The following is a 25,571-nucleotide window of genomic DNA, read 5'->3' as shown; positions in this document are numbered from 1 at the left end:
CACTGTGGCTGGTCCACAGTTCGTGTATCCGTTCCTTCTCTGCTGGACGTTGGGTGCACTTCACCTTTGGGCTGTTGGGCGTGGTGTTACCGTCAGCGTTCATGAGCACTGTCTGTCTGTACGTGGGTCCTCAGTTTTTTGGGGAGCTGTTTGTACCCAGGAGAAGAATTGCACGGTCTTATGGTCACCCTGTGTTGAACTTTTTATTGAATCCCATACTGGTTGCTAGCATTTTAAACAACCCACCAGCAGGGCTGAGGGGTCTAGTTTTCCCGCATCCTCACCAGCACAGGTTATTATCAATTTTCTTTTTTTTTTTTCCGTAACCACCCTAGAGGTTATGAAGCAGTATCCGGTTGTGGTTTTGATTTGCATTTCCTTAATAACCAACAGTGTGGACCATATTTTCACGTTCCAATTGGCCATTTCTGTATCTTTTTGGTAGAAATGTCTGTTCAAATCCTTTGTCCTCTGGAACCAAGCAGGGATGGTGAAAGCAAAGGCTGTTTGCTCAGAGCTGGCTGAACTTGTGCTTGGCAGAGGCTCAGAGGCAGGCGGAGGACGGCATGAGCTTCCTAGTGGAGCAGAGGGTGGCTCAGGGTGCCTGATGGGGGCTGGGGACCCAGTGGGAGCTGGGCACGGCTGCCAGAAGAAGGGGTATCCTGGGTGACTGGTCAGGTGGGGCCTTCTCCGATTGATTCTGTGTTGGAAGCAGGACAACAATTAGGGAGGCCATCAGTTATGAGTCCTGGCCAGTTGTCCGGGCCTTGCTGTGCAGCTCCCTGGGCTCTGCTGTGGGTTGAAGGTCAGAGTGCTGCTTTTCCTCGTGGTCTGATCATTGTCCGTGTGTGCACTGAGTCTCTTAGTTCATTCCTAGGTTGGGCATTTTTGTTGTTGCTGAGTCACGAGGGTTCTTTATGCACATTCAGCCTTCTCAGACAGATGATGTGCGAATGTTTCCTCTCATTCTGTAAGTATCTTCACTTTCTCAGTATCATCTTCTGTGCACTAGGGTTTGAATTCCATGACGTCCAGTTGATCCATTTCCTCCGATGCTCATGCCCTTATTTTCAGTTTATTTTGGCCACACCACATGGATTGTGGAATCTCAGTTCCCTGACCGGGGATTGAACCCCGTCCCTCAGCAGTGAATGTGCAGTCGTAACCACTGCACCACCAGGGAATTCCTTCGTGTTCTTAGTTTCCAATTTACAGTGATCACCGGCAGACCATGTGTATTTTTTGATACCTGAGGCCACCATATCCTGCTTCTGGAGTATAGATTTGTACCTGGAAACTGGACCCGAAGGCGGCGTCTTCCGGCGTTTCTGTCTCTAGACTGTGGAGCCGCGCGTGATGTTCTGTGTTCCCTTACGCGTCACTCTCCAAACCCTCAGTGGGCATTGTCGCCCCTCCATCCGGCCCATGCTCTCTGTGTACCTAGCGTGTCTCCTGTGCGGCCCTGAGGGCAGCATGAGTCCTGTGCTCGTGGAGTTCACCGTCTACTGGGAAAGAGAGGTGGGAACAAGTCATCAAAAAAACGGTGCTGACGGTAAAGAACCCGCCTGCCAGCGCAGGAGATGTAGGAGACACGGTTCGATCCCTGGGTCGGGAAGGGTCCCCTGGAGGAGGGCGTGGCAACCCACTCACTGTTCCTGCCTGGAGAGTCCCATGGACAGAGGAGCCTGGCGGGCTACAGCCCACATGCTGGCAGAGTTGGACACGACTGAGAGACTCAACACACACACACCCCCGCACACACACACACGCTGTATGTCATTAGGTGATAGATGGAAGAGTGTAATTTGTTGAAAATGTAACAGAATTAGTTTAACGCACTGTAGTGACTTACACTCTCCAGGTACTAATACTCGTTTCTCTTCTTTTCTTTTTTCTGTAGCAGGAGACAGATTTATTACCTTATGTCCAAGATGTCATCAATTGTAAAATACACAGTTGGTTAGAAAACAGCTTTTTGAGAGGGTGGGGGTGGGAAGCAGCCTCGTTAATGGACCCATCAGTTTTAAGACATATTCTGATTGATTAAAGTGGGAGCGAGTGTATGTCTTACAGTGGAGGAAATCCGTCATGATAGTGCTGGTTCCCACTTGTAAAGCCTCTGCTGGGTGCCAGGCCCCTCCTGAGCTGTTTCACTAAGCCCCTGACTGTTGGCTCCCCCAGAGGCAGACGTTAGTCCCAGTTCACGTTAGGAAACGGAATGGGGACGGGTCCAGTCACTCTCCCGAGGCCACACAGTCAGGAAGCAGGGCTGGGAAGGCAGGTCCTCTGAATTCCAAAATGCTTTCCCCTGTCAATAGCTTGTTCTGCAGGCTAAGGATTCAGAGGTGAGTTCTCTCTGGAAGAACGGTTTGTGCCTGTAATACTTGGAGTATATCCTGACTCTTGGCAGGGGAACCAGGAAGGGTAGTGGTAACATAGAGTTGTCATCTGATCAGCCTTCAGATACTAGGCCTTCGTGCTAAGATGGTAACTGGATAGAGGGTTACTCAACGTTCAGAGAGAGGGGAGCCAAGAAACGAGGCTGAGTCAAGCTTAACCCAGCCCCTTGCTGGGGGCGGGGTGTGGGCACCAGCCACCAGGCTCCTTCCAGGCCCGCGGACGCTGCGCAAGCTTTCATCCTAGAAGCCATCCTGTGTCTTCCTCAAGGTCATCCCATGTCTTTGACTTTGACTCTGCTAAAGAAGTAGACGCCTTTGGAGAAGAACTGAGTTTTTCCCAAAGCCTTTCTTAAAGAGGGAGAAAGGCTTTGATGCATTGTCATGAGCCAGCTAGCGGTCACTTAGTGCTGGAACAAGTCATAAGGCAACAAGTCAGGTCTTTGGTTAGTAGTCCAGTAGAGTTCCCCCATGCCTGACTGTGGGGTTGAACGTTTTGCTCTGTGAACTGTGGATGTGGCCCTCCCTCTGTGGTCACCCAGGGCAGCCCCTCTCAGGAGCCTGCCTTGACCCCTGACTCCTGACCAGGAGGCTCCCCGGCTGTCTGCCTGCCTGCCTACCCGTCTGTCTAGCTGTTGTGTTTGGGGGAGACAGTGAAACCCACATCAGTGGATTCCCAACATAGCACAGCTTTCTGGAAGGGTGGTGGCAGGAATATGGACAAAGCAGGGGTGGGGCCAGGCAGGATGGGGCTGGGGGGGTGGGTTTGTGAAAGAGATGCCCTCCCTGGACCTAACTGGAAGGAGCTTACAGAGAAACAGCCAGAGGAGGACTGTGCTCAGTCTTGACCAAAAGCTGTTTGGACAGTGGCCCAGACAGCATCGTGGACCGGGTGGGCCCGAGTCCCCACCTGGATGTCTGCAGGGCTCAAGGTTGCAGCAGTGGGTGCCGGCTGCTGTGGCTTTTTGGGCCCAGGGCAGGAGGGGCGGCTGGCTCGGGGCCCAGGGCCTCCATCTCCCGTCTCGCCCTCGTTGTCCTGCTATACCTCTTCGGCAGGATCAGAACCTCAGTGGCGATGATGACAGGCCACCACGATGGCAGCAGCAATGGCTCCAGAAGTCTCGTACACAAAGTCTTCTCCCCTAGGGGTCATGGTCCGTGGGAATGAGGTGGTACACCCCGCTGTCCCCCCTGCAGGGGATGGCTGTGGTCATCTTGACCCACTGCTCAGGGGAGCCCTGCACACCAGCTGCCTCCACGAGCACCACTGCCACAACGCTTCTTTTTCTTTCGTTAAAAAAGACATTTTAAATTGAGGTTAATCCATTTACAGTGTTTTATTGTTACAGCCATGTGAGTTTCTGTGTATGACACAGTGGTTCAAAATTACAGATTATCCTCCATTTAAAGTTATTCAATGTCGTGGGCTTCCTAGATAGCTCAGCTGGTAAAGAATCCACCCGCAATGCAGGACACCTGGGTTCGATTCCTGGGTCAGGAAGATCCGCTGGAGAAGGGATAGGCTGCCCACCCCAGGATTCTTGGACTTCCCTGGTGGCTCAGCTGGTAAAGAATCTGCCTGCAAATGAGGGAGACCTGGGTTCGATCCTGGGTTGTGAAGATCCCCTGGAGAAGGGAAAGGATACCCGCTCCAGTATTCTGGCCCGGAGATTCCCGTGGACTTATGTATAGTCCATGGGGTCTCGAAGAGTCAGACACAACTGAGCGACTTTCACAAAGTTATTATAAAACATTGGCTCTGTGCCCTGTGCTGTGCGGTGTCTCTCTGTAGTCTGTGTACTTTCTATGGAGCAGCGTGTACCCGAGGGCATACTTTACTGCAGGGATGTTGTATCTTATGAGATTGACAGTCTCCAGTTATTGTGGGAAATGTTATATATACATCAGTTCAGTTCAGTCGCTCAGTCGTGTCCAACTCTTTGCGCCCCATGAACTGCAGCATGCCATGCCTTCCTGTCCATCAGTAACTCCCGGAGTCTGCCCAAACCCATGTCCATCGAGTCAGTGATGCCATCCAACCATCTCATCCTCTTCCATCCCCTTCTCCTCTGGCCCTCAATCTTTCCCAGCATCAGGGCCCTTTCAAATGAGTCAGCTCTTTGCATCAGGTGGCCAAAGTATTGTAGTTTCAGCTTCAACATCAGTCCTTCCAATGAACACCCAGGACTGATCTCTTTTAGGAGTGCTTGGATCTCCTTGCAGTCTAAGGGACTCTCAAGAGTCTTCTCCAACACCACAGTTCAAAAGCATCAATTCTCCAGCACTCAGCTTTCTTCACAGTCCAACTCTCACATCCATATGTGACCACTGGAAAAACCATAGCCTTGACTAGACAAACCTTTGTTAGCAAAGTAATGTCTTTGCTTTTGAATATGCTGTCTAGGTTGGTCATAACTTTGCTTCCAAGGAGTAAATGTCTTTTAATTGCATGGCTGCAGTCAGCATCTGCAGTGATTTTGGAGCCCAGAAAAATAAAGTCTGACACTGTTTCCACTGTTTCCCCATCTGTTTGCCATGAAGTGATGGGACCAGATGCCATGATCTTCGTTTTCTGAATGTTGAGCTTTAAGCCAACTTTTTCACTCTCCTCTTTCACTTTCATCAAGAGGCTCTTTAAATCTTCTTCACTTTCTGCCATAAGGGTGGTGTCATCTGCATATCTGAGGTTATTGATATTTCTCCCGGCAATCTTGATTGCAGCTTGTGCTTCCTCCAGCCCAGCGTTTCTCATGATGTACTCTGCATATAAGTTAAATATATGTGCATTGATACAATTAAATATGTTTGAGAGGAGGATACAGTTACCTAATTCTGCTTTTGACTTTAGTGAGGATCCTGTCCTTGGTTCTGGAGGTTAGCATGAAGTCTGTAAGGACTTTGTTATTTCTTTGTAGATGAACTGAAAACCAGCATCCGCAGTAGTTTTCTGTTTGATTCCTTAAAAATCAGTGACTGGTTTTTAAAATTCGGTCTCTATCTTTTTAAAACTATTGTCTACCTTATAAGGGTTTTAAAAATAATTTTTATCTTTTTATTATTTTTTTCTTTTTTTTTTTTTAGCTGTCTGCACTGTTTGCCCTTAATTCCCCAACCAGGGATATAACCCATGCCCTGTCCCATGAGAGCGTAGCGTCCCAGCATTGTACCCCCAGGGAATTCCTAAGATTTTTAAAGAGTTTTTATCTGAATCTTTACTGAGCCTTATTGTTTGTCACTAGCATTCTATTTCATTTTAATTATCAGGATTATAAAGTTCAAGGAAGATAACTAACTGTTCCGCTGAAGTCAACAAAAACTAGCAATTCATACAAATAGCTAAACTCCAAACAGTACAAATTCAGTGCTGCTTTAATGCAGGTTTTTTCCCAGCCTTGGTGCTTTTGACATTGGGAACAGGTTAACTCCACGCTGCGGGGCTGTCCTGTGCCCTGTGAGGTGTGGGCAGTGTTGCCGGCCTTCACCCAGTAGCTTCTGTGGTAACCCCACTTGTGACAACCAGAAACGCTGGCTGATGGCCCTTGGTCGGGAGGGGAGGGTGATGGAGTCGGGCCTGGTTGGGAATCACCAAGGGTCTCTGAGAAGGACGTTGCATCCCGTCCGCAGAAAGGTCACGCAGTGAGGACTGACCGGCTAGCCATCTCTGTATGTTTCAGTAACTGTCTTTGTTGGCAGCTCATTTTGGGCTTCCCTGGTAGCTCAGTTGGTAAAGAATCTGCCTGCAATGCAGGAGACCCCGGTTCGATTCTTGGGTCAGGAGGATCCATTGGAGAAGGGAAAGGCTACCCACTCCAGTATTCTTGGGCTTCCCTGGTGGCCTAGCTGGTAAAGAATCCGCCTGCAGTGTGGGAGACCTGGGTTCAGTCCCTGGGTTGGAAAGATCCCCTGGCAAAGGGAAAGGTTACCCACACCAGTATTCTGGCCTGGAGAATTCCATGGACTGATTAGTCCGTGGGGTTGCAAAGAGTTGGGCACCATTGAGCGACTTTCACCTTTGGGGCAGCGGAAATTTACAAAAATAATCCGCACACACATGTGCACGGCCCTTTTGTCGTTGCCTTAACACCCAGCGGAAAGTCCTGCATCTAAAGTATGAATAGGAGGTGCCTGGTGTCCTGACACACACTGACCAGTGTCCTGGGGCCCCGGTGACCAACCACAGTACCACAGGCTAGGGGCCCAGTCAAGGTGGCAGAAAGGCCACACGCTGCCCAGAGGCTGCAAGGGAGGGTCCCTCCTGCCTCTGCCAGCTTCCGCTGACCCCCGATGCTGCGCTGTGGCCAATTCTGACCAGTCCCCACCTCCGTCCGCCCGTGGCCCCCTCTCCCCATGTCTTCTCCTCCTCTGACCCTCGGAGGATGCGGGCCATGGGATTCAGGCCCCCGTGGGTAACTAGGGCGGTCTCCCCTCCAGATCTTCAGTCAGTATCTGCAAGGACCCTGCCTCCCAACAGGGCCACGTTTCAGGAGGTCAGTTTAACCCACGGCAGCTGCACGCAGGGACCCTATGGCTTGGTCGCAGGGTGGGGGTCTTGGACCTTTTCATCTGCTTTTCCATGTGGCCCTCACTGCTGCTGTCTGTCTTTTTTTTTTCTTTTTTTTTTTGTGGTCTGTGCAGATTCGGGACCCGAAGACCCTTCTTCCCATGCCGGGGGTGATGGTCGGCGACATTGGGAAGAAGCTGGGGCAGAACGGCCTGGACAACGGGTGAGTCCAGCCCTTGAACTTGATGGTCGCTCCCTTGATGGGCCCATACTGCAAGGCTGCCCACTCAGCACTGCCCACCCTGGAGCCCACTGGGCCCCTCAGTGCCGCCCCGCGCCCTGCAGGATGCGCCGCACCTCCACACGCAGGACCCTGTCGGGAAGGGCGGATTCTGCTCCAAGCCCAGCCTCAGGAGCTGTTAAGTGGCCCTGCGTGCTGAGCAGCGAACTTGTCCCTGGCAGATGGCCACTCCAGCTCTCAGCCCAGAATCAGGGGCTGAGCCCCTGGGTCCTCAGCTCGAGACCCCGGCGTGCTCCCCTGGACTGGAGCTCAGGCACTCAGCCCACGCCCACACCGTTCTGTGGGTGAAGCTGGGGTCTGGGTAGTGGAGGCAGTGTGGTGTGAGATGAGACCTGGGCCTGGGGAGCTGGAGGGGGCAGGTGGGCAGGACAGCCACGTTAGGAGGGGCCTTGCAGCCTCCAGGACGGATTCTCCGGCTCACTCAGGGCACAGATTTGGGAGTGAGACGGTTTGGGTTCAGATCCCGGGTCCAGCCCTGCCTCTTGGTCTGAACTTCAGCAGCTTTCCCAGCCTGTCCCCTCGCCTGTCTGCTCGTCGGCGATGTCCCCATGGTGGGCCCCTCACATAGCCCTGCCTGGGGGCTGGGCGTGTCTCCCCAGCTGTGAGCCACCCGTCGGTGCCCCCTCACCTGAGCGTTCGGGCAGGACTCACCTGCCATCTCCCAGAAATTCTGGCTGAGACGCTTGGCGCCCCTCTGTTCTCCTGAGATGCTTCCCATGTGGGGAAGCAGAGCTGGGAGGTTCCTTAGTCTTGTATCTCACGCTGCATCTTAGGAACGTCTGTGTACCTGCCACTTTGCAGGGAGAAGCATGCCCGGCCATAGTTGGAACCCTCTGGTTACGCTGACTTTGGTCGTTTTGAATATAAATCAGGAGGCAGAAAAATAAATAAATAAATAAATCAGGAGGCAGGTCTTCTCCGAGACAGAAGCCGGAGCAGGCGGTCGGCCTCCCAGCACCCGGAGGGTCCTTTCTGCTGTCCCTCCCCATAAGTTGGGGAGCTGGTGGCCTGTAGAGTGTCTCAAATCTCCGCTCAGACCCTCAGAACAGGTGAGGCCCCAGCCTGTGCCCGAGAAGGGGAGAACCATCAATTTTTTTACTCTGTAGCTTGAGGAGAAGATGGCAGGATGTTGTTAAAAAGCAAAACCAGGCCTGCACACGCACAAGCCTCCTAACTAATAGCCGTCGAGAGTTCTGAGTGCCCCTCTTGCTGGCCTGTGAGAAGACCTGTTAGTTACCTGGTGGGGAGGGGGCGTAGTTCCATCCATCGTGGCTTGGTGCAGGTGCGTGGGGCCCCTGGTCCTCTGGGCAGTCGGCGGCATCGCAGGGGCCATGAGAGCGTTGCGGGTGGAAGGCCCTGTCGCCTTTTTAGATCTGCGTGCCCTAGCATGGGGCCCAGAAAGCTTGTGTGTGGCGGCTATGTCTATGCTGGGTCTGTGAGCCCACGTGCAGCCTGGAGGCTGGTGACCCTCCAGCCGTGAACAAGTGCTACCGGGTCACTGCAGTCTGCGGACGGCATCAGGCGGGCTCACGAGTTCCCAGTCCCCATACGTTTTGGTTTTTACAAGTTAGAACCTTTAACCTTGTTTTGGGACATCAGTGAAAGGCTCTGCGCTTGGTTCCCCCCTCCAGTCAGCTCCTGTTTTAAAGACTGAGTACTGTGTCTAACTACAGCGCCCCGCCCGGGAGACACAGTCACGCCAACATAGCAAAAAAAAGGGAAAGTGTTAGTTGCTCAGTCGGGTCTGACTCTTTGCGACCCCATGGCCTGTAGCTCACCAGGCTCCTCTGTCCATGGGATTCTCCAGGCAAGAATACTGGAGTGGGTCGCTGTGCCGTCGTCCAGGGGATCTTCCCGACCCAGGGACTGAGCTCTGGTGTCCCACACTACAGGCAGAAGCTTCTCTGGACCACTAAGGCCCTCCTGCAAGTAAGCGTGTCCCGTGGGGGGGGCACAGCTCTTGTAAGTCTCCGCCGTGCCAGCCTGGGGAACCGCCAGGGGGCAGCATGGTGACCACCCTGAAGCCAGGCCCAGAGTGGCCCCCGAGATCAGAGGCACTGTTCTGAGGGGATGCTAGATGGACGGGACGTGGAAGCAGCCTCACTAGGTCCCTGAGCCTTTGAAGGTTCTGTAGTGCCTGGGGCCCCTCCGCTCCCTGCCCCAGGCTGGGGCTCGGATAGGGGCCAGGGGCCCGCCTTGCTGGACATGCCGCTGTCCCTGCTGGTCGCGGGGCACATGCCCAGCAGAGGGCGCCCGGGATGGATTTGAGTCCCTGCTTCCCCCACTTGCCTGCTGCCTGCAGGGCAGCGTTGTGATGGAGTGACTTTTTGTCCAGAGACCTCTTGTATTTTAAAAAAAGCAGTAACAATTTGTAGGTAGATCACAGGAGCACCTGAGTCTGCAGGAAGGCTGTTTAGAAATCAGCGAAGTGAAATTTGCTCATTTGTGTCCGACTCTTTGCAACCTCATGGACTATAGAGTCCATGGTGATTCTCCAGGCCAGAATACTGGAGTGGGTAGCCTTTCCCTTCTCCGGGGGATCTTCCCAACCCAGAGATCGAACCCAGGTCTCCAGCATTGCAGGTGGATTCTTTTTTTTTTTTAATTTATTTACTTATTTTAGTTGGAGGCTAATTACAATATTGTGGTTTTTGCCACACATTGACATGAATCAGCCATGGGTGTACATGTGTCCCCCATCCTGAACCCCCCCCATCTCCCTCCCTATCCCATCCCTCTGGGTCGTCCCAGTGCACGGGCTTTGAGTGCCCTGTTTCCATGCATCGAACTTGGACTGGCAATCTATTTCGCATATGGTAATATATATGTTTCAATGCTATTCTCTCAAATCATCCCACCCTCCCCTTCTCCCACAGAGTCCAAAAGTCTGTTCTTTACATCTGTGTCTCTTTTGCGATCTTGCATGTAGGGTCATCATTACCCTCTTTCTAAATTCCATAGATATGCGTTAATATACTGTATTGGTGTTTCTCTTTCTGGCTTACTTCACTCTGTATAACAGGCTCCAGTTTCATCCGCATCATTACAACTGACTCAAATGCAGGTGGCTTCTTTACCAGCTGAGCCACAACAGAAGCCCAAGAATACTGGAGGGGGTAGCCTGTCCCTTCGCCAGGGGATCTTCCCGACCCAGGAACCGAACTGGGGTCTCCCGCATTGCAGGCGGATTCTTTACCAGCTGAGCCACCAGGCAAGCCCGTCTAGAAATCAGGGCAGGTGTAAATTACGTGGATTACTTTTAGTCAAATAACTCTGAAAGCAAGATAGTAAAGAGCCCTCGGGTGAGCTGTTGAGCCTCACCTTCAAGATGGGCTGCAGGCATCCTCGCGCCTGCGCAGTGGCCCCTTGGGAAGCGTCTGGTGGTGGGCGGGGCGGGGGTGTGTGCTGAGACCTGCTGGGTGTCTTTGGTCCCAGGTGGGGCTGGGAAGGAGCAAGGAAATTGTTAGGACCTGACGTGGGGGGCCCAGGAGGGAAGGGGTGCAGGGCCAGGAGCCAGGCACACTGCCTGTTCACATCCCCGTGTCACACCCGGTGCCCCCCAGCACACGCAGGCGCACACACACACACACCTGTGTCCTCCACGGACCCGGGATTCTGGCCTGCAGGCCGGGCGGCATTCACTGTCGGTGACTCAGAAAAGAATGTGTGAAATTCTGATTTCGGTTAAACCCCAAGCGACTGCTTTTCCAAGTATAAGTACGTTCAGCTTGGTTCCATCCCCTGTGTGGCGGGGGCGGGTGAGGATTTTCCACTCCTTAAAAAGGGTGCTCCATGTCTACAGCAGCAGACTTGGGAGAGCATCCCGCGGCCTTCCAGTCACGGGCTGGACCACACGGGGGGCTTCGGCACCGCAGCTAGGCATTCTCAGAACGCAGGGGTTGGAGGCCCACGGACGCCTGCTGCGTGGCCGCCTCCAGGCCAGCGCTTTCAGACGCTCAGACCTGACCTGTGTTTTGTACACCGGAGGGAGACCCCTGGCCTGGACGCTGGTGGAGGCCTCGCGGCCTGACGTGCGGAATCCTAGTCGATTCCGAGGCATCTGGGAGCGGCCTCCAGTTGCCCCTCCCCTGGGCCTCGACTCTTCCCCAGTGGCACCAGCTGTGTCAGCCCCAGGCTGTCCCTGGACTTGGGGGTCCGTGCAGACTGTACCAGCTCCCAGGGGACGAAGTCTCACTCCTGGCTGGCTCATCCATGGCCCTGTCTGCTCGGTTCTGGGCACACGCCCCTTACTATAACAGGATGGCTTAGCTCCCATTGAGAGGCAGGATGACTCAGCGAGCGACGTGGACAGGACCACCCGGTGCTTGTCACGGGGAGGGGCGGGGAGGCATGGCAGGCCTCTCAGAGGAGGTGGCAGTGCTCAGAGGAGCCACCTGCCAGTCTGGAGAGGGCGTGGCCAGCTTGAAGGTCGCAGGCAGATGCTACATAGTGGGGAGCCTCAAGGAGCAGGCGGTCGTCCCGTCGGAGGGCTTACTGCATCCTCCTGCGGGTTTCAATTCTGCTGGTCCCTGGGATCAGAGTTCTCGTGCCAGGTGTGACCATTCAGAGCTGAAGTGTGCCGAGGCCTCTGCCCCTGTGTGCAGGACAGGGGGCGGCGGAGGGGGGACAAGGTGGGGTTTGGAGAGACCAAGGCGGAGACTGTTGAGGAAATCAGAAGAGGCACAGACCGTGAGGACGCTGGGTCGGAGGTGGAGGTGAGCGTGCTGACTCTGGACGGTGGTGGGTGCCGAGCGCGGCCTGGGGATCCGGGGAGGGGCCGGGGGTGAGCTGGGGGCGAGGAGCCGTCCCCCTTCTCTGAAGGGTGCTGCTGTCCCTCACAGAGCTGCTTCCTGTGGTTTAGTAAGAAAGGTTCCACATGGCGCTGAAAATGCTTAGAAACCCGATAAGGCTCTATGCTTGAGTGCCTTAAGTCGTGTCCACTTTAGTCGCATCCAGCTCTTTGTGACGCCGTGGACTGCAGCCCGCCAGGCTCCTTGGTCCATGGGATTCTCCAGGCAAGAATACTGCAGTGGGTAGCCATGCCCTCCTCCAGGGGATCTTCCCAACCCAGGGATCAAGCCTGTGTCTTTTATGAGTCCTGTATTGGGCTTCCCTTGTGGCTCACCTGGTAAAGAACCCACCTGCAATGGGTTGGGTTCGATAAAGAATCTGCCCGCAATGCGGAAGACCTGGGTTCGATTCCTGGGTTGGGAAGATCCCCTGGAGAAGGGAAAGGCTACCCACTCCAGTATCACCGCCTGGAGAATTCCATGGACTGTAGAGTCCATGGGGTTGTAAAGAGTTGGACATGACTGAGTGACTTTCACTTCACAGTGGTCAATGATGCTAAGTATATTTGGGCTTCCCATGTGGCTCAGCTGGTAAAGAACCCACCTGCAATGTAGGAGACCTGGGTTCGATCCCTGGGTTGGGAAGATCCCCTGGAGAAGGGAAAGGCTACCCACTCCAGTCTTCTGGCCTGGAGAATTCCATGGCGTCCATAGGATCGCAAAGAGTCCAGCACGAATGAGTGACTTTCACTTTCCTAGATCACTCTGGGCTCCCCTGGTGGCTCAGAGGTAAAGCATCCGCCTGCAGTGCGGGAGACCTGAGTTCGATCCCTGGGTCGGGAAGAGCCCCTGGAGAAGGAAATGGCAATGCACTCCAGTATTCTTACCTGGAGAATCCCATGGATGGAGAAGCCTGGTAGGTCACAGTCCATGGGGTTGCGGAGTCGGACATGACTGAGTGGCTTCACTTTCTTGGAGGCGCGTTCTTTCCCACTCACGCCACTTGGGAAGCCCTCGGTGCTCTAGCAACTGCTGACATCGATGGTTTGGGGTGTTTGTTTGGCAGTTTCCGCACCACCTGGTACTTTGTACAGCCTTGTCCCCGGACTCCTGTGAGTTAGCGTTTCCTTCCCGACAACCATAGAAAACACCTTTGATCACTGACACATGCGCACGATCCCTGGGGATGTGTGGGCAGGTGTGTTCTCCAGCTGCTCAGGGGGGCTGACCCCTGCGTCTGGAGCCCCGATGGGACGGCTCGTCCTCCTGCTTGACTTGGGAGGTCTGAGGCCCAGTTTGCTGGCCCTGTCGCCCCGTGTGGGAGACTCTGGTGCGGGGTCCAAGTGTAAGAGTCAGAGATCCTCACGTTTAGGAAGAAGGTCCGCGTTTCCTGCTGGGACCTCATCTGGGCTTGTCCGGCCACGTCGAGGGCGTTCCCTCCCAGCGTAGGAGGAGCCTGTGTGCAGCCCTGAGGCCTGAGCCTGGGGGGCAGTGGGGGGCGGGGTCTCCAACATTACCAATAGATGGCGACCGATTTGTTTCACGCAGAACCCACCACTGGCACCACATCTTTTGTTTAAGCTTTCTCTGGGCAGGCTAGGCTGTCCAGTGGTTAGGACTCCACGTTCTCACTGCTGAAGGCCTGGTGGGTTCAACCCCTGGTCCAGGAAGTAAGATCGCTCAAGCCACGCAGTGCAGCAAACAGCAGCAACAACAAACGCAAAAACAAAGCAGTGAATAAAGCCCGCTTTCACAGGTGGGAGGGTGTGCTGAGATGCCCCGTCTCCCACGGTCTTCCCTCCTGCGTCTGCTCTCAGGGTTTTCCAGTCTCTAGGGGATTACCTCCCCTTCTGAGCTGTCCCCTGCTTTGATTTGACCAGGTTTCGGGAGTGGGAGGTGAGTCCCAGGGCCGTCCCCGCGGTTTAACCAGAAGCCGTGTCCCCACACAGGTTCGCCATGTTCCACAAGGTCAGGATTCCCCGCCAGGACCTGCTGAACCGCTCAGGAGACGTCACCCCTGAGGGCGCCTACGTCACCCACGTCAAGGTACCGGAGCCTCCAGGGCAGGGGGTGTCTGTGGGTGAGGAAGCCGTCCCCTCCAGGTCCGCAGGACATGCACCCCGCCGTTGGGGGAGGAGAGTTGCCAGGGGAGCCAGAGGCCTATGCGAACCTCTCCAGGATCAGGTTCTGGAGCCTCCACCAAGGAAGGGGGTGCCTGGGTCCACCACACCCCTGGGGGCCCAGGAATGACATCCCCCCTCCCCAGTCCTCACCAGCCCCCTGGGGTTACAGATGGGGAGGCTGCCCCTACCAGCGCTGTCCCCCACAGCAGGGAGAGGAAAGGGTTGCTGGGCCGGGCACCCACGGGGCGACCGTGTCCTCCGCATCTGGGACTTAACCTTGCCCGGAAGTTCACTGAGGGTGGACATGTAGGGGCCTGGCCCTGGGCCCTTTCCAGGCCTGGCCAGGTCAGGGTGGCTGAGCCCTCCCGGTCCTGAACCCACAGCCAGGATGACCCAATGCCACACGTAGGCTGCTTGGAGCCGAGAGCAGGGCTTCAACAAATGTGTCAAGTGCCTTCCGATCAGGAGAGAGGCTGGAGGTGACAGAGGAGGCCATTCAGAAAAGGAAACAGTGATATGAAACCCAGGAGTACGGAGGTAGATGAGAGAACCCGGCGGAGGGGGTCGATCCAGCAGGGTTGAATATCAGTGAAGCAAGCGGCATGTGGGGATGGAGAGAGCCCAGAGACGGTTTGTAGAAACAGCGGAGACAGAGGTCTCTAAATTACAGAAGGAAGACTGCCTCGACTCGGGGGGCCCCACACAGTGGGTCAGGGGCTGTTTCCCCAGGCTCACTGTCGAGAAATACCAGAATCTCAGAGAGAAGACCCTGAGCCCCCCCGGGACAGGAGGCAGAGCAGCTCCCGTGGGATCCAAGCCCCTTTACCTCCGATTTTCCCCGCACGGCGCTGCCCGAAAGCAGTCAGGGAAAGGACGTTTCTTACCACGGATGGAAAACGACTGTACACGTGCTTTTTCCAAGCGCAGCTAAGATGCCACTCGTGCGCGAAAACACAGGAAATATTCATGGCCAGGGGCCTGGAAGGCGGCCGCACAAACACCAGAGAGGACATCGTTTTGGAAGAAAAGCCTGAATAATAAAATAAATGAAGCGGGAGAAGCAGCAGGGGTGAGGGAGGCGCACGTGATCGCGTCACTTGGCGAGACTGTCGGCCGATGTACCCGAGCGCCGCCCCTGGGCCTGGAAGCGGAGCTGCTGCTGGGGACCGTGGTAAGCACCTTGGAACTTACAACAGACTGGAAACAGAGGCACACAGGCAGTTACCTAGTTTTACACCCTGGTGCTGGGAAAGATTGAGGGCAGGAGGAGAAGGGGCCGATGGAGGATGAGATGGTTGGATGGCATCACTGTCTCAATGGACTTGAGTTTGAGTAAACTCTGGGAGTTGATGATGGACAGGGGGGCCTGGCGTGCTGCAGTCCATGGGGCCGCAGAGTCGGACACGACTAAGAGACTTAACAGCAACAACAAAAGATCACAGAGAACGACGGATGACCATTCCGATGACCATCACAGCCCTTGGGATGGTGGCTCAACGGGGAGGCAGGAATCCCGGATTCTGGGGGGATGGCGCCCTTTTTATGAACAAGACGTTGGTGCCAGCTCTGTTCTCTGCCCTCACCTCCAGCCCTGCTCTCGGCACAGCCGCATCTGGTCCTCAGTGAGGTCGAGAGCAGGGCTTCCTGCCTCCATGTGGCAGCTCGTAGGTCTGCATAGATGGTGTGTCTGCCCAGGGCCCCTTCCCTCGTGTGGGCTGGGTGTCCCCCATACCGTCCGTTGACGGGCACACTGGCCCCCTGCTACTCAGCCCTCCTGGCTCCAGGACCCTGTGTCTGGGGTGCCCTGGGGGCTGGGCCTGGGGTGTTGAACGAGGACAGGCACGCCCCTCCAGCCCTGTGCCCATCCCTGAGGTGGCCCACGGTCCCGGGTCCTCTGCCATCTGCTCTCCTCCTACAGGATGTGGGGCAGCGCTTCAGCGAGTCCCTGGGTAGCCTGTCGTCTGGCCGGGTCGCCATCGTGGGCATGTCCGTCGTGAACCTGAAGCTGGCCGTGTCCATTGCTCTGCGTTTCTCGGCCACCAGGCGTCAGTTTGGGCCGACGGACAAGGAGGAAGTCCCGGTGCTGCAGTACCCGATGCAGGTAGAGCGTCTGCGGGCGTGGGTTCACTGGCTTTCCATCCATGTGCAAACACACCGCCTCTCTCGGGTCTCTACAGCTGGGTCACGGGGAGCTGACCGGGCCTCTTCTGGAGTTACAGTGTGACGCCAGGCCCCGGGAAGGGGCGCAACCTCGCAGGCCAAAGATGGGCTCCACGATGGTCTTTACTTGAAATGAGGGGCCTGGAGGATGCGCTCTGGTGAGGCGGGGCGGGGGCCAGGTGTGCACGCTCACCCTGTCTCTGGGGCCCTGCACATCCAGGCTGTGCTCTGGCACATCCCTTCATCCTGGGACACAGTGGCTGAGTGGGCAGCGGTGTTCATGGTGGCGTCTTTTAGCAGAGGGGACACTCCCCTCTCCAGGCCCTCCATGGTCAAGGCAGCCTCGAGTGGCAGGGGGTGTGCCCCAAGCCGAGCATCACCTGGTCAGCTGGCCGGGGTGGGGCTGGGCGTGGCATTGGATCACAGTATGCCTCCACCAGCGTCTCTGCATCCCCAGCACTTCCATGCCCACCACGCAGCTGCCCTGCGCACCAGGTGGGCTGGTGGTCCCCAGGTCACAGGTGGGGCCCCAGAGGCAGCAGGTAGACGAGCCCCAGTCTTGGGCCCAGTGATGTGTGAGCAAAGGCGCATTTGAGTGAGAGTTTCAGGACGTTGTAACTGGATCGAATGTGTTTAACCCTTAGGACCACGAACCTGGTTTAACACCAAATGAGCAAGCGAGGAAGAGCCTCGTGCCTAGTTTGTGCCTGGCCGACACGCAGCGTCCACCACACCGCTGGGCCCCGTGGTCCTCGTGAGGTCACAGCATGCCCCGCTGCCTGGGCTTGAGGCCTGGCCTCAGCGGTCAGCTGAGCCCACCCGAGCCCCACGCGTGGGCTTCTAGCCCCAGTCCAGCCGCCCTTGCTGTGCGCCCCTGGGCGAGGCACTAAGCCTCTCTGCGCTCTGGTTTTCTCCTTTGCACGTTGGAGCAGCGATCACACCCCGCTGTGGGTGGTTGCAAGGACAAGCCACGTTAGGGCGGCGGCACGGTGACCACACGCAGGGGTCGCTGGCGGTGGTGGTGGTGACTGCTCTGGGCCCTCTCAGCCTCCCCCTCCATCCTCGCGGCAGCAGACACGCGCTGCTGAAATGGACGTGCTCCCTCCGCCTCCGGGAGCCTGTTTCCCCTTCTGGCCCAGGGGCAATCGCTGTCTTCCTCCCAGGCTCACAAAGGGCATGGCATTGCCAGGTTGGCCCCGTGCTCGGGCACGGTGACCTGGCTGTCTCAGTTGTATTCTGGTTCAGTGTTTGCTCTGGCTGAGGGATCACATGGCCAAGACAGCAGAGAGAGCAGTGCAGGGCAGTGCCCGTGGGCGCCTCTCCTTGAGCGGGCCTGTCGGGGTGGCCGGGCATCAGGGGGCAGGTGCTGTGGTGGGGGGGTGGGGCGTCCGGGAGAGGTGAAGGGCCTTGTGCACTAACGGGACCGTGGGGGTGGGTTCCAGCCGCCCCCGCCCTGCTGAGGACACGGAGTGTTCAGGCGGGGATTTGTCCATTTCAGCAATGGCGCTTACTGCCGTACCTGGCCGCCGCCTACGCCTTGGACCACTTTTTCAAATCGCTCTTCCTGGATCTGGGGGAGCTTCAGCAAGGCCTCCTGGGGAAAGACCGGAGCGTCAGGCAGGTGAGAGCCCCCTGCTTTTTCTCTGCAGCGTTCATCCTCATTTAAATCTCACTGGGTTTGAACAGGGCGGGCTCAGCCTTTCTTTCAAAACAACATGGGTGTGTGGATCTGCAGGGATGACGCAGGCTCGTCCGACTTGACCCCTGGGCCGTGTCCTCCCGAGCCCGTCGAGGGGACGGGGGCCTTTTCGGCACGTGTCCGCATCCCCCATTCTCAAGGACATGCTGACACGGCTCCTGGTTCCTGTCTGTGAGTTCAGCTGTTGTTCTCTTCTGGAGAACAGGATGCTTTTGCAAAATCCACATTACCGGCCCCCTCCGTGGATTTCACGGTTCTGATCCTTTGGTAAACAACCCCACAAAAGGTCTGCGTCCAGCTGACTGGATGTGAGCTGACAGGCGTGGCTTTGTGCCAGATGCGAGCGTGCAGACCTGCTGAGATCAGCCCCTGTGCACAGAAAGGGTCTTCTGCTCATTTCTGTGTGTGGACGCCTCACGTGTTGATTTTTTTTCTGCTTCACTCTGCCTCCTGGGCATTGCGAAAAGTCACAGCGCAAGCGCATCTGAAAATTCATCAGAAATGCTACAGAGGGCGGGCTTACCAACCACGCCCTGAAAAGCCTGTATCGAATTAGCACATTTTGGAATATCCAGCATAGACACCCAGGCGTCAGGAGGCGGAGGGTGAAGGGGTGGGGGGCTGGCAGGGTGCACAGCCAGCCGCACAGTCAGGCTGACGTGACCCCAAGGACCGTTTCATCAGGAATGTGGAGCTAATGCATTTTTTTTTCCCTCAAACATGAGTCACTGAAGTTTTGCCAGCTGACAATGGAATTGTCCTGTTAACAATGTTTTCAAGTGTCACCATGATCTATTTTTTTTTTCCTGAAGCTCAGAAAAAGTAGTTCAACCCAGGCATGGGTTACAAGGTAGCGCTTCTGTGAAGCTGAAAATGCTGCAAAAGCACATCACCCTATGCAACAGGTGTGTGTGCCGGCGTGTCTGTATTGTATCTGTTGTTACTGAGGATCATGTTGAAGAGAAAGAATGCTTACTAGATGTGTTAAAGCTAGGGACCCTGAGCCGGGCCTGCACAGGGGGCCCTGAGTGGCCAGGGCTTTGTAGCCCTCTGGGGCTGCCCCCCACCCTCTCCCCTGGGGGCAGCGTGTGGGCAGCGTGTCGGCGCCGTGTCAGTCCCATCCCTTGGGGTTCCTCCTCGTCTCCCCATGAACGACGGGAGCTTAAACAGCTGTTGCTCAGGCTCGCGCTGTGAACTTCATATAAACGGAGTCATGACGCGTGTTCCTCCCAGATCAGCCTACCCACCAGGGTTCACCCACTGAGCCGCCGCGGTGGTTTATCTTCAGTGCGAGGAAGCTGTGTGGCTAGACCGCAGGGTATGCATGTGTAGATGAGTCCTGTTTCTTAAGCTAAAACTGGGTTCCTGCTATTGCAGTTGTCAGCCACCTAGGGTCAGACTGGAGGGGTGTAGGTCTTTGAGGCTGAGCTTGGACTGTCCCCTGCCCTCCGGGGTCGGAGCCTCTCTTCCCCTGATCTTGTTGGCTTCTCTCCCTCCCAAGGCCGAGCTGGGACGCGAGATCCACGCCTTGTCGTCTGCCGGCAAGCCCCTGGCCTCGTGGACGGCCCAGCGGGGGATCCAGGAGTGCCGCGAGGCATGTGGAGGACACGGCTACCTGGCCAGTAGGTCTCAGAGATACGTGAGCTGGTTTCTGTCCTCATCCCTACCATGTGACTTAGGGGTCAGCGCACGACCAACCAGGGGTCAGCACACGGCCAGGGGTTAGCGCATGACCGGCCAGGGATCAGCGCACGACCAGGGGTCAGCGTATGACCGGGATCAGCGCACGGCCAGGGGTCAGCACACAGCCAGGGGTCAACGCATGACCAACCAGGGATCAGCGCACGACCAGGGGTCAGCGGACGACCAACCGGGGTCAGCACACAGCCAGGGGTCAGCGCATGACCGGCCAGGGGTCAGCACACAGCCAGGGGTCAGTGCGTGACCGGCCAGGGGTCAGCATATGACCTGGATCAGTGCACAGCCAGGGGTCAGCACATGACAAGGGGTCAGCGCACGACCAACCAGGGATCAGCGCATGACCAGGGGTCAGCGCACGGCCAAGGGTCAGCACAGGACCAACCAGGGGTCAGCGCACGACCAGGGGTCAGCATATGACTGGGATCAGCGCACGGCCAGGGGTCAGCGTACGACCAACCAGGGGTCAGCGTACGACCAACCAGGGGTCAGCACACGGCCAGGAGTTAGCGCACGACCAGGGTTTAGCACATGGCCAGGGGTCAATGCACGACCAACAGGGGTCAACTCAAGACCAGGGGTCAGCACACGACCAGGGGTCAGCACACAACCAACCAGGGGTCAACTCACGGCCAGGGGTCAGCACACGACCAGGATCAACACACGACCAGGGGTCAGCACATGGCCAGGGGTCAGCACACAACAGCCTTTGGGCCAAAGGCTTTTTCTGTGGATAAAGATTTTTGCAAATAGTGATTTATCGGCGCCCGGCTGTGACCACTCGTTGACACACTTCCTGTGGCCGTGTTCCTGCTCCCCCTGCAGAGCTGAGATGTCTCGGCAGAGCCTAAAACATTTACCGTCTGGAACTTTCCAGAGCAGGTTGGCCGGGCCCTGCCCTCGTCTCATCCCTCGGTTCCCTGCCACCTGATGCTCCTTGGCCGAAGCCTGGGGGTCACGAGGCAGCGTGGAGACTGGAAACCAGAACGGAAGGGAGCTTATCGTGCATTCGTCTGAGTTGGAACTTTCTGGTTGATGACTTGGCAGTACCCTGGCACGTTTTGTTCCCATGAAGCACTCTGAGACTTGGCGTTCACTTCTGTTGGCACCGGCGGCTGTTTGAGCAGCTGGTGGGTGGTGCACAGGGCAGGTGACCCACAGGCCAGGCCCAGATCCTGTGTCCTCTGTCTCTGCCTCTGCTGGCCGCTGGTTGCGTATCTGAGGGCAAGCTGCCCCCGCACACCGCTCCTTGCTGTTCTTCTCCATAAGATGGGGCTGATGAGAGCATGGCACGACAGAGGTTCTTGCAGCAAGTGAGTGAATGAATATGCTTGAAGGCTTTAGACAATGTGGGGCAGGCGGCCTGTGCCCCGTTACTCTGGTCTATTATTATTATTATGAGAGTGAAAGTGTTAGTCAACCCGTCGTGTCCAACTCTTGGACTGGAGCCTGCCAGGCTCCTCTGTCCATGGGATTCTCCAGGCAAGAATACCGGAGTGGGTTTCCATGCTCTTCTCCAGGGGGTTTTCCCGATGCAGGGATCAAACCCGGTCTCCTGCATGGCAGGCAGTTTCTTTGCCGTCTGAGCCATCAGAAAAACCCGTTATTATTATAGTCCTGCTTATTATTTGCAGCTCACCTGCCTAACTTCCCATGTGCTGACCTTCAGTCACCGATGGGTAAAGTCTGGTGACTCAGGTGAGACGCCAGTGGAATTGGCAGAGACCTGCCCTGACAGCTTATTCCTCTGCAGCCTTGTAGCCCCTGATTGAGTCTGAGCATCTCGGCGACACTCTGTAGATAGCCGTGAGCTTTTGGTGAAGATGCGTCCCGGTTCCTCCTCGTGTCGGGGGGGGCCCTCAGTTTCTCCGCTCTCTGTTCTGACGTGTGGGTAACCACGGCGCCACAGAAGTTCCTCACCCGTGTGTTTTGTCTTCTGTGCACTGTTCTTTGTAGTTTTTGTTTGTTGTTATAGCTCATAGAGACGCTATAAATAGTTTAGAATGAGGAGCTTGAATCATGCAGCCCGCAGACAGCAGAAATGACTGAATCAAGTACCATCACATAATTCCTTCTGGGCTGAAGCCAGTGGGGCCAAACTCAGGGATAAATGTAAAGCCCTTTAATCTAGATTTAAATATCAGTTTCTAGTCGTCTCTCTAAGGTCGCTCTCAGGTATTCACGTTCAGTGCTCTAACTGTGGCATGGGGCAGCCAGTCAGTGGAAGACGGTCAGGGTGTCATAGGCGACCAGAAGCCTCATACCTGCTACAGAGCACCTTCACACCCTCTTGGGCTGTTCACAGCAGTATGAGAGTGTGAGAAGTTAGGGGTCCTACCCATTCTCCCATCTCAGCCTCACATCTGGAGAACATTCTATTAGTACACCGAAGACCTAGGTGGGGAGGGTCTGGGAAGAATCCTTTATGAAATCTGCGAAGGAATTGGGTTATTTCACTGGTAGGAAAGGCAAGAGAAAAAGAAGCGTTGTCTTCAGATATTTGACGTCTTGTGTACAGAGAAGGGTGCCTTTAGTTGTACGAGGAAGGCGGGCACCCTCCCAGACGGCCCGCTCTGTCAGTGGCCTCCCAGAGCGAGCTTTGCAGGTGATCCGTGAGGCTCGTGGGGGTGATGTGTCGCTGGTGGCAGTGGGTGCTTCCTGAGTGCAGCACAGGGCTTCCCGGGAAACTTGGGGTGCTCCCAGTCTGTCCTTGAAGAGGGAGCAGCCAGACGGGTAGGGCACGCCGCTGGCGGGGGGTGGAGCTGCACCTGGAGAGGGCAGGAAGTGCTTCGTCCCGTCAGGCCGGGCCTGGGACCTGGCCTCAGAGTCCCAGATGGCAGGGGTGGGGCCATCTCTCCCGCCCGCACCCCAGTGATGCGCACACCCCCTCGCAGTGAACCGTCTGGGCGACCTCAGAGACGACAACGACCCCAACTGCACGTACGAAGGCGACAACAGCGTCCTGCTGCAGCAGACCAGCCGCTACCTGCTCGGCCTGCTGGCCCGCCGGGGCCCCGGTGAGGCGGCCGGTCCTGGGGCGTCCCCAGGCCCCGGGCGGCTCTTCCGCCAGGCTGGAGCCTGTGTTCACGGGCAGGAAACATTGATCAGATGGGGCTGGACCGGCGTCTGAAGTGACAGGCCGGGGCAGGTGGTGGTGTGGGGGAGGGGGATTCGTCTTCCAGACACGCCCTGGGGTGGGGGGTCCTTGGCTCTCCCTGGAGTCACCGGCTGTGCCCCTAGGTGGTGCCCGCATCGAGAGCCCCCTGAAGACCGTGGACTTTCTGGATGGCTATGCAGACATCCTTGGCAGGAGGTTCGAGGGCTCCAGCCCCGAGGACTTGTTGGACTCCTCAGGTAAATACACGCCCTTCCCTGTCTCCAGGTGCGCTGTGCCCGGCGGGAAGCAGCCTGTTGCTTTGCCACCTCATTCATTCAATGGTGATTCATCCGCGGACACCTCCCTGTGTCAGGTGCTGACGCCAGCAATGGAGAGAAGGGAGCTTGCTCCCCCCTCCCTGGAGTCCCGGCTCCCACCTGCCCCCCTCTCCCGGCTTCACAGTGAGTGGTCAAGGAGAGAGGTCACAGAAAGAGCAGGGGTGGTTACAGCCCCTCCCCTCGCTACTGCAAGTTAATGATGTCTGAAGGATGCACCTTCCTCCCCCAAGGGCCCACGCGTCTTTCTGTCAAATCCTGTGTCCACAATAGCAGCTTCACGCCACAGCGGAGCCCTACAAAGTCCTCACCGTCCGCTTTGTGGGATTCAGTGAGCGTGTGTCCCTCTGCCCCCCAAGAACCCCTGTGGCCAAGCACCTCGGGGCCCTCTTCTGTGGTCCCACCCAACCCCCAGGCACACGCTGCCCTCCCTCCCCCATAGGTGGGCAGAAGCTGACCCTCTGGCCGGTCACCCAGGAGCTGGAAAGGCAGCCCAGCTGCCAGAGATGGAGGGTGCTGGGCCTGTTGCTGGACCCGCGCCAGCTGCGGGGCTTTGGGCGCGTCCCCCATCGTCCTGCCTCGCCGCGGACTGGGACAGCACCGCCTGTGCTGGCTGGTGAGGCGGGTGGGGACACGTGGGTGTAACCGGCACAGCGCTCGGCTCCGCACAGGGCTCGGGACCGGCCCGCAACATGCGGGCACCCCACCCTGTGCCAGCCGCAGTTTTCATCACAGAAATCACTGTCGAAACGCCGTTACGCACCCCCAAACACTGTTAGCAAAGAGCCTTCGGCGTGGCGGGAGGGCACCTGGCTTAGAGTGTGCGCATCGCCCGCGGTCCTCTGGATGAAGGAGCCGCCTCCACGCACCTGAAGGGCACGTGACCCAGCACAGCATCCCCGGCTGTGGGCTGTGGGGGTGTGTGTGTGGCCCTGCCAAGCCGCGCCGCTGCCCAGGTCTCCAGGAGAGGAGCTTCGGCCGCCCAGTCCACGCCCGTGGCCAGAGAGAGCGTCGGACCCGGACCGGGCCCACTTGCCAGCGGGTCGTTCCTCCATTTTCATCGACAGCTTCAAGCAGAGGCGCTTCTGCTCGTCGCTGCTTCGGCTCCCTCACCACCCTTTGCTACAGCTTTTCTGACAGTACACCTTTTCACCTCTCTTTTTAGAGAGCTGGGATGATGCTGGGACACCCCCAAAGGTCTTTCTGATGGTTCTGGAGCCCCCAGATGTTGCTCTAGGAAGCCCAGGAAATGACCTCATCATTCTAGTAACGTCCACCCCACCGGAATGTCCCCCTCCTCAAAGCCGTCCCCCATGGTAAAATCAGAGCGTAAACACGTGGTCGGCCAGCTCTTGGATGTGTCACGGGGCCTGCTGTGCCCCCGGGCCTGCTGTGTCCACCCCCCACCCCCACCCAGGCCTGCCACACACACCCGCCCCCCGCCCTTCTCACCAGCACTGTGAACGCAGAAGCTGCTGTGTGCACAGCAGCAGGAAGGGTGCCAGGGCAGCGTCATCTGTTTTTCCTGCGAGTGCTCTAATTTTCACTCGTTCCAACCAAGTGAAAACATCTTCTGGAGGGAAGAGCACAAGCAAAACTCATCTGGCAGAAGAGGCTTGGCGTGGAAGCAACCCTGACGACGTTCTCCACGGGGAGAAGGGAGCCCGAAGCTCACGGCCCTCCCTTCATCCTCAGGGTGCTTGATCATTTAAACCCAAGACCTCGGGGCCGGGCCTCAGCTGCATCTTTGGTAGAAGTCCCACGAGTGACGTGTGACCCTGGGGCTCTGCAGGACGGGACACTCGGGACCTTTCCAGGGTTGAGCGAGGCCTGTTTGCAAGGTCAGGAGATTTTTTTTTTTCCCCTTCAGGAATTAGAAGGTTTATTTGGAGCGGGAGGGGCAGGGCGGCTCTCCGCCCGCTGCCTGATTTATGTGCTGTGGGTGCGTGTGTGCCGAGGATGCGTTTAACAAATGGGCCTGAGCGCTGGGGAGCCGCACATCACGTGATCACGTGAGACCCAGTTCTTTCCTCTCGTTGGCTCCTCACTCACAAAAATATTAGATAATTGGAGTGCAGAGGGTTGGCTGGGCTCTCCTGGGGGCTAAGACGGTGAAGAATCTGCCTACAATTCCGAAGACTGGGGTCCAATCCCTGGGTTGGGAAGAGCCCCTGGAGAAGGAAATGGCAACCCACCGCAGCATGCTTGCCTGAAGAATCCCCATGGACACAGGAGCCTGGTGGGCCACAGTCTATGGGGTCGCAAAGAGTCGGACACCACTGAGCCACTAACACTCAGTGGGCTGGCTGCTCTGACCGCTGTGTGGGTCAGAGGGTCACAGGGCGGTCGGGGTGCGTTCATCTTGTGTTCAGAGAAACGGCTCAGGCTCTGGAGTCAGCTGTGTGACCTCGGACTAGATGCTTACCCTCTCTGATCCTCCATTTCCCCGTACGGTATTAGGAGGAAGTGCC

At 56.8% G+C, this 25,571-nt stretch overlaps 1 protein-coding gene across 6 annotated transcripts in view; it reads left to right on the top strand.

Annotated features, from left to right (window-relative positions):
- Nucleotides 1–25,571, top strand: part of ACOX3 (acyl-CoA oxidase 3, pristanoyl) — a 48,957-nt gene that overhangs the window by 10,475 nt on the left and 12,911 nt on the right. For 3 of the 6 annotated variants that reach the window (XR_003511620.1, XM_027545151.1, XM_027545152.1), the window contains exons 7-13: nucleotides 7,032–7,120; nucleotides 13,938–14,034; nucleotides 16,030–16,212; nucleotides 17,770–17,892; nucleotides 19,472–19,592; nucleotides 22,563–22,685; nucleotides 22,909–23,022. Coding sequence is in view for 4 of the 6 variants with exons in the window: in XM_027545151.1 (XP_027400952.1) it covers nucleotides 7,032–7,120; nucleotides 13,938–14,034; nucleotides 16,030–16,212; nucleotides 17,770–17,892; nucleotides 19,472–19,592; nucleotides 22,563–22,685; nucleotides 22,909–23,022 (850 nt within the window). In the remaining 2 variants the exon portion in view is untranslated. The other 3 variants (XR_003511621.1, XM_027545155.1, XM_027545153.1) reach the window with 3 other exon arrangements.

Source organism: Bos indicus x Bos taurus, chromosome 6 (genome assembly GCF_003369695.1).
Source record: "Bos indicus x Bos taurus breed Angus x Brahman F1 hybrid chromosome 6, Bos_hybrid_MaternalHap_v2.0, whole genome shotgun sequence".
In the NCBI taxonomy this organism is placed as follows: Eukaryota; Metazoa; Chordata; class Mammalia; order Artiodactyla; family Bovidae; genus Bos; species Bos indicus x Bos taurus.
Note: the sequence above shows the minus strand (reverse complement) of the source record. Positions and strands in the feature narration are given on the sequence as shown.